The sequence below is a fragment of the Ruditapes philippinarum genome, unplaced genomic scaffold, assembly GCF_026571515.1.
Source record: "Ruditapes philippinarum isolate M1 unplaced genomic scaffold, ASM2657151v2 ctg5370_1_1_1_1, whole genome shotgun sequence".
Lineage (NCBI taxonomy): Eukaryota > Metazoa > Mollusca > Bivalvia > Venerida > Veneridae > Ruditapes > Ruditapes philippinarum.
The window spans coordinates 7,865-15,118 of NW_026866379.1; the positions used below are offsets into that span (position 1 = coordinate 7,865).

The 7,254-nt window shown below is 35.0% G+C and overlaps 1 protein-coding gene across 1 annotated transcript; it reads left to right on the forward strand.

Annotated features, from left to right (window-relative positions):
- The first annotated feature begins 228 nt into the window (after window positions 1-228).
- Window positions 229-4,864, forward strand: LOC132732337 (uncharacterized transmembrane protein DDB_G0289901-like). Its single transcript, XM_060718743.1, has 7 exons — window positions 229-1,002; window positions 1,269-1,604; window positions 2,323-2,481; window positions 2,865-3,161; window positions 3,366-3,656; window positions 4,240-4,404; window positions 4,625-4,864. The coding sequence occupies exons 1-7, from the start codon at window positions 960-962 to the stop codon at window positions 4,681-4,683; spliced, it is 1,350 nt and encodes a 449-aa protein (XP_060574726.1). The 5' UTR covers window positions 229-959; the 3' UTR covers window positions 4,684-4,864.
- The last annotated feature ends 2,390 nt before the right edge of the window (window positions 4,865-7,254 follow it).

Genomic DNA, 7,254 nt, shown 5'->3' on the forward strand with positions numbered 1-7,254 from the left:
CTTCATATTTGTGGGTCACCAGCAGAGGTTTGAATAAATGGAAGATAGTCAAGAAAGGAATAAAATAAAATAAGTGCTTTGTAAATATTTAGTAAGTTTTTATTCTGATTTACTAAAATGGCACCAAACTAAATTGTTGCGTGTATGAATTTTGAATGTTGTCCTTTGTCCTTTGCCAGCAGAAACGAAGACTTATCGCTTTGAAAAAAACAAAACAAAAAAAAAAAAACAAAAAACAAAACACACACATACAAAAACCACACACTTCACAGAGTTTGCCTTTTTACATATCATCTAAATTTCATACCTTGTATAACAAAAGTGATATTTTATGATTTTTAAAAATAAAACACGCAGTGCAAAAATTGCAGTACTGTTCCACCTCAACAAAATTATTGCTAGCCTCTCGTATTTAATATTTGGCTCATATTACAGCACTTTACACCACGTATTTTCGCTATGTTCGTATCGTTATTTCTGATGACGTCATATGAGCATGCAACATCGAGATACTCGTATCTATGGTATCTGATAAAAATTCAACGGTATGCAGAAAGCTGTCATCGAGAACTTGATAAAATTGAAAATTGCAGGACAAAGTATGGTAAAACAAGTAAAAGAAAACAAGAAAAAAGCGTTTATTTTACAAAATTACATTATTTAACGTTGTTTCATATATTTTTAGAAAAGGATATGTACGTAAATGAATAAAGACAGTTGACAATTTATCTTTTTTTTTTTCTTGATAAACTATCATTCGGCTGATAAACTTTTAAAAGTTTCATGGCTGAACATATTTGACAACATTATCTGTATTCTTGTAGTCGTTTCCCTATCTATCCTTTCTTTAGTTAATGACAATATTTAGGGGATGTAAAATTGACATGTTGATATTCGATTAAAAATAATAAATATAGCAAACTTTATTTTTCCTTTGGAATACTTTCAACATTTTAATAATGGAGGCGCTCTGGTGTTTGTTGATTTTTCTTCATGCGTCAGGTAGGGAATTATCTTCATAATTTACTGTATATTAAAAAATCAAAATAGAATAATTATACTACAGTTTTAATAATCTAATAATTAGTTTTCCTTTTAAGCCAATGAAAGTTATTTGCAATTACAAAATGAAATATTTACCTTATACAACCATCAATTTTAATTAAGGTCCTTAAATTTTCTCATGTGGCCTGCGGTTACTTTCGATTAATGAAATAAAATAGCTAATGATACCTAATATACAAAAGAGAATGGACATTTTAATTTAGCAATTAACGGGCAGAGTTCATGGAACCCTTCGTCAATGTTGTCACGTGTCCCTGGTCTCCATCCTGTTGGCGGAAGTATGAATTTGCCACAATTCCTAGCAGTGCACAGAAGTTACTCCTCCGACTCAACACAACGGTCTGCTTGTCCCCAAGTTAACAAAGACTGTCCAAAACAATGTCGAAAGGCGGATAGTAAAAGGTGTCGTATTTGTGACTGCAGTGAGCTTAAAGGTGAATTCGATTCTTGCCTAAAGCCCCCAACTTCATGTCCGAAGTCATGTAGAAAACTGGACGACAAAGGATGCAAAATTTGTTCATGCAAGAATGAACAATCAGGTATTTAGGGAATGTCTTTCATTGAAACTTAGAAGATGATTAATTCAAGCGTAAAATATAACTTCCAATTAAGCACAAACTCAATGAATGTAAAACGCCTGTTCTTATTCATTATGTTAAATACTGGCAGTTATGGATGAAAACTAGTCCAAAAATGTACCAAGGAACGGTACGAATTACATTCTACAACTAACACTAATATTTCACGGGATACATGCACTTCCATTGTAGCTGCACACGAATTTAAACATGTTAATTACAAGAAAAAAACTATACATATAAACGGCAGCAAATTCAAAAGACATATGGCACTGACACAGCTTTGTCTTATACATGTATTAATCGTCTTTGATATTCAAGAAAAGGAACAACATACATTCGTGTTTAATGCTGCATGCCTCCAAAAGATGCAAAATATTTCAAGGAAATCAACTTGAGAAAAAAGTACAATTATTTAAAAAAAAGTAATAAAGATTCAAGATAATACTTTCCATGTTATGTGCGATTTTGTAGAATTAATTATTTTCTACTACAGTAAGGGATTTTTTTTGCATACTTTGACCTCTTTTTGGTAATTAACATGTGTTGTAAGTGCTTGTTGAAATGCATTTTCATTTTCAAAATTTTCATGAACATTAGCTTGAATCTGAAGGCGTGCTGCTTTATGAAAACTCATGAGCCGACTTGACTTTTACTAAGCAATTAATACCTATTTCAGCTTCTATGTCTCTTTCATCACTCTCTGGGTCATCGTTTAAGAAATGTTCTGCTATGCTCATGTGTATGTTATCATGTAAGCAAGGCTATACTCTCGGATCCGTTACCAACGAACACGGTTGTCAAACCTGCACATGTACGGATAATCGAGGAAATCATGGTAAGATTACAATAGCTTTGCATGACCTCTTCTTTTGTGTTATCATTAACAGCAAAACGAATCATAATACATACGCTGATACTTTTATACCTTAATCTAAAAGAAGGCTGATGATTTTAAAACGTGTATTTGAAAACTAAAACCATCAATCAGAATTCAATCAGGGATAAGGAAACCCTACCAAAAAGAAAGATGCTATAACGTAGAGCACAAACATACACTTATGACGTAATACCTGGTCAATATGGTGTTGAGCTTTGGAGACACGGCATTTATGATATTGAAACTTATCTTGGTGGTAATGAATAACAGTTAATCATAAGAAAAGCATATGATTTAAATGAAAAATAATTTATCTTGATCAAAGATAATTTATATTGCAGACAGTCAGGGTAATAATGGAAATGGCTTCAATACAGCAGGTAATAGTAATACAAATTCTGAACAATCATGGACTTTTGACAGCATATCTGGCAATACAGAAAATGGCAACTCTTGGAAAAAAGAAACCGAAAACACGTGGTCACATAGTGTTTCTGATGGAAATGCTAACAAAGGCACATGGGAAAGTGGGTCGAAAGAAAACAATAGTGATGACAAAAAAGATGTATGGAGTGCAAAGGATGGTGTTGGGGAATCTTCTTCAAGTTGTTCTGGACCACTTTGTCCAGGAAATTCAGGTGAGCGTTTACATATATTTGACATAGATCTACGGGCACGAATGTTGCTGGTATATTTTATTCAGTCGACACATAACTTCTTTTAAACGTTTTGAATATGATTTGTTATACATGTATCTCAATTTTGAAGGCTAGGTTTAATTGAGCCCATTCGTTGACGGTAATCATAAATTTATTTAGACATATAAGCTTACTCACTTTCAGGTGGTATGAACCCAATGTTTCCAGGGGCCATCTCAGGTGGTGGGAGTAGTTCTATGAACAGCGGTGGATGTCAAGGTCCGTTTTGTGCTGGCCAAGGAGGAATGGGTCTTATGGGAGCAGGAATGGGTGGAGCAGGAGGGAGTGGCTCGAGTGGATGTTCAGGCCCCTTCTGTACAATGAGTAGCTCTGCTAGTGGTATGGGCGGTGCATCTGGAGGAGGAATGGGAGGTATTGCCGGTGGTATGGGTGGGGCATCTGGAGGGGGCATGGGAGGACCCGGTGGTGTTGGAGGTATGTACAGCAATGTTTAGCGAACACATGTGCGTTGGCTATTTTGATAAACAATTCATATATGATCAGCTGCATGTCATAGGGTGAGGGTGAGAAAAATGAGTAGCTTGACCAAGACACAAATAACGTATTCTTGCAATACCATTTCGCTGCTACCGACTGAACTATCCAGTCGCTTACACATTTACCTCAATAAGTGTACAGTTCTGAGCCGAGACTTGTTAAAAGAGGGAGAAATTTACCAAAAAAAAAATGCATTATTAAAACTGACAATCGTGTTTTATTTGTTTTCGAGAAGATCACAGGCACATATATTTACAAGCAAGCGATATACTGTCACACATAAAAACTTGCACAATGAACGTTTACACTGGATGACAAACAGGATCATACCGATGCATACAATATACAAAGTAAATATTTTAAAACATAAACAAATACAGCTTGTATTTGTAAATTCATTTTTATACATGTATATAATGCTTCAGCAGTGCAACACATAGTAGAACTTTGACAGTTAGTTTTATATCTGAAAATATCTTTTATTTAAATCAGTTTAATATATTTTGATTTTATTTGAAAGCGTTCAGTCCATTTGGTTTAGCAGCTGGCAGTAAGACTGGGGCTAGAGGTGAAAGTTCAGGATGTAGCGGTCCGTTTTGTACCATGTCGACCGGAAATAGCGTAGGTGGTGCATCTGCGGTGGCAGATATGACGTCATCGGCGGCTGACGAAAGTTTTAATGATGGTATGACACTTTGTGTTGAAAGCACTAAAAAAATTACATGTCTGCAAAAATATCATTAAAAAAAATAGAACTCAGCAAGTCACATGGCTTTTGAAGTAGTTATGATGTGCTTTGTTAGTTTAAGATTAATCATTTAGACGGCAATGATATGAAAGTGTACTTGCCAGACATATATTTTAGTTTTTGATATACATGCAATCTTTATATACTGCATTTTCAGGTCAATATTCTATTTGTACTGGGCCGTCATGCACTGCTAAAAACGGAGACGCCTTCTGATTTACATGGACAGTAATTGCCAGTTTTCTTAATCAATTTAATATTTGATATTGATGCTTAAGAGATTATAAAGTGTTTAATATGGTAATGAATTCAATGACTTTTATAACTCTATGTATTGACATTCTTATCACATATTGCTGCTAGACTTTTATTGTAAATCAACAATAATAAACAGTAAAATTTATTTTAGTTTAAGTTTAAATCTTAGTTTTTTTATTCGATGCAATTCTGTTTTGTGTCTTGCGAAAAATGTGATGTCCAATCAAAACCTTAACCGGAAACACACGAACTGCCGTTCCGCAGCTCTATCGACGAGTTACGCGGGCTTGCTCTCAACGGCTCTGTGTCGTAACATTTTGATTCTTTTATGTCAGGAAGATATTCAGCTAGCTTACGGAAGGAAGATGATTCTACTCAGTCACCCTGCAAATAAAGCACGAACAGGCACTTGAGGCCTTCCTCCGACAGTAAAGCTAGAAAGTTGTGACATGACTTGGACAATAAAGTGCGACTTAAAATCCAACAAAACAGAGCTTCTTAGATTATTTAAACTTTATTTTCATTTAAAATCAACTGCAAATAAGACTTATTAAGATGAAATAAAAGAGATAAAATAATTAAAAGAAGACAAACAGATACCAGAGATATACATGTGTATCCATGGCAACACTGAGATTTGTCTCAGATAACATATCAGACTGGTCTTTGAAACATATAAGGAATTAAGTAAATGCAATATGTGTTTGACAAGGTTAAAATCCGTCATCAAAGAAAGTTTAAAGAATGGTGGATGAAATCGCAGCTTATAATCTCAATTCTCAGTGGTATCGCCACTATTTCTTACCGTTGCCATAACAACCAGGGCTGGTTATCGTTATCCCTCAGTTTGTAAACAAAAGCCGTTATCTCGGTAGTCATCCTCGGTAACCAAAGCTATTTACCGTATACATTAAACGTAGTATATACGGGATGTGTACCGTGGGTTCCGACGATGCTCGGTAGTCTAAAGTTATTATTTCCGAATGATCCTTTATTGAACTTTGACTTATGTTGGGATTTTCTTTTTCGTATTGTGCAACAATATTGACCTGGCACTTCATTAAATTACGTAAAGGTCATTGGATTAACACTGGTATCTAACTGTAATAGAATGACTTTTTATTAACTTACTTTTCTACAAATCACTTTATATTGCGTTCTCCTATTTCCTTCATGGAGGCATCCATTTTGAATCTCTTACCAAGCGTTAAATAAAAGAAGTGATTTGATTGGTCAATATTAATAGTAATTAACAAATCGGTTTCTTTATTTTATTACTTATCGTTATCCAATCAATTGCAATTCTATTGTTTGCTGAATGAATAAATAGCCGAGCTTTACTATTGACAAGCAGACTTCTCCAAATCCCTCCAGAGGCGTGCACGTCGCGGAGAAGGCACACGGCAGGTCAAGGTCATGTCATCTCAAGTACCAGAGGTGATTGGTTGACCTCTCGTGACTAACTCTGGAGGGTGGCGCTTACAAAAGCCGTTTTATGTCAACCGCCTGTTTGCTGCCGTCACGGAACATGATTCTTTGCCAGTATTGTCTTTCCTCCATCGAACAAAGTACAGGATTAAGGAAGATCGGCATGAAAAAATACGTCCCCGATGCGACTTCTAGAGTGGACCGACATGGACGCTGAGATCTCGGACATATGGAATTTCCGGCGCCGAGCGAAAATAAACTTAAAACACACTCATGACAAGCAGTTGGGTGCTGCACCACTTTGGTCAGTACAATAAGGCTCAAGCCTTTACATTTAACTAAAGACTTCGGTCTTAAATCAAACACTACAAAATGTAAATTTAAATCGACTGCCTTGTCATTCAACACAATTTAGCCAATTATTATAAATCTTTTCTTTAAATAATTTGATTAATTGTCTCGTAGATAAATATATATAGTGTTAAAATAAATGGGCATTAATAAATTGGTTAATTTATAAAATTGTCTTGACTATATTTACATACCAACTATAAAATAGAGAAAATAAGAATCCCTAAAGAAAGTCCAACACGGCACAATTGAAAATGTTGCAGGCTCGGTTTGATTGAGCTTGTTCATGGACGTTACTGTCAAGTGTAAACTGCCGTCCACGCCCCCCTAGCACCGGCTTAAGCAGAATTCAACATTTAACATGAAGTGGTACAATTTTGAATTTTGAAACATCCACAGATGTGTTCGTATGGCATGTATGTCGGTTATCATGGAACCTTCAATGTGACACGTAAGTGCCATTCCATGAAAAGCGGCATATGGTCCCCAAGTAAAAAAATGCGTGTGCCCTAAACGAGAAAACAATGGGCGGAACTTAATAAAATGGAATTTTGAAAAGGGATCAGACTTACGAAGCCTGCATATCACAGATGAGACGTCAAAAGACAAACTTAAAAACTTTGGGTGTTGATGATTAAAAATAGGTTTTAAAAGATAGGAGTATAAAATAAAATAAATAATTAGGATTAAAATTTAAAACAAATATAAAATATATAAATATATAAAATTATCGAAAAGCATAATAATTAA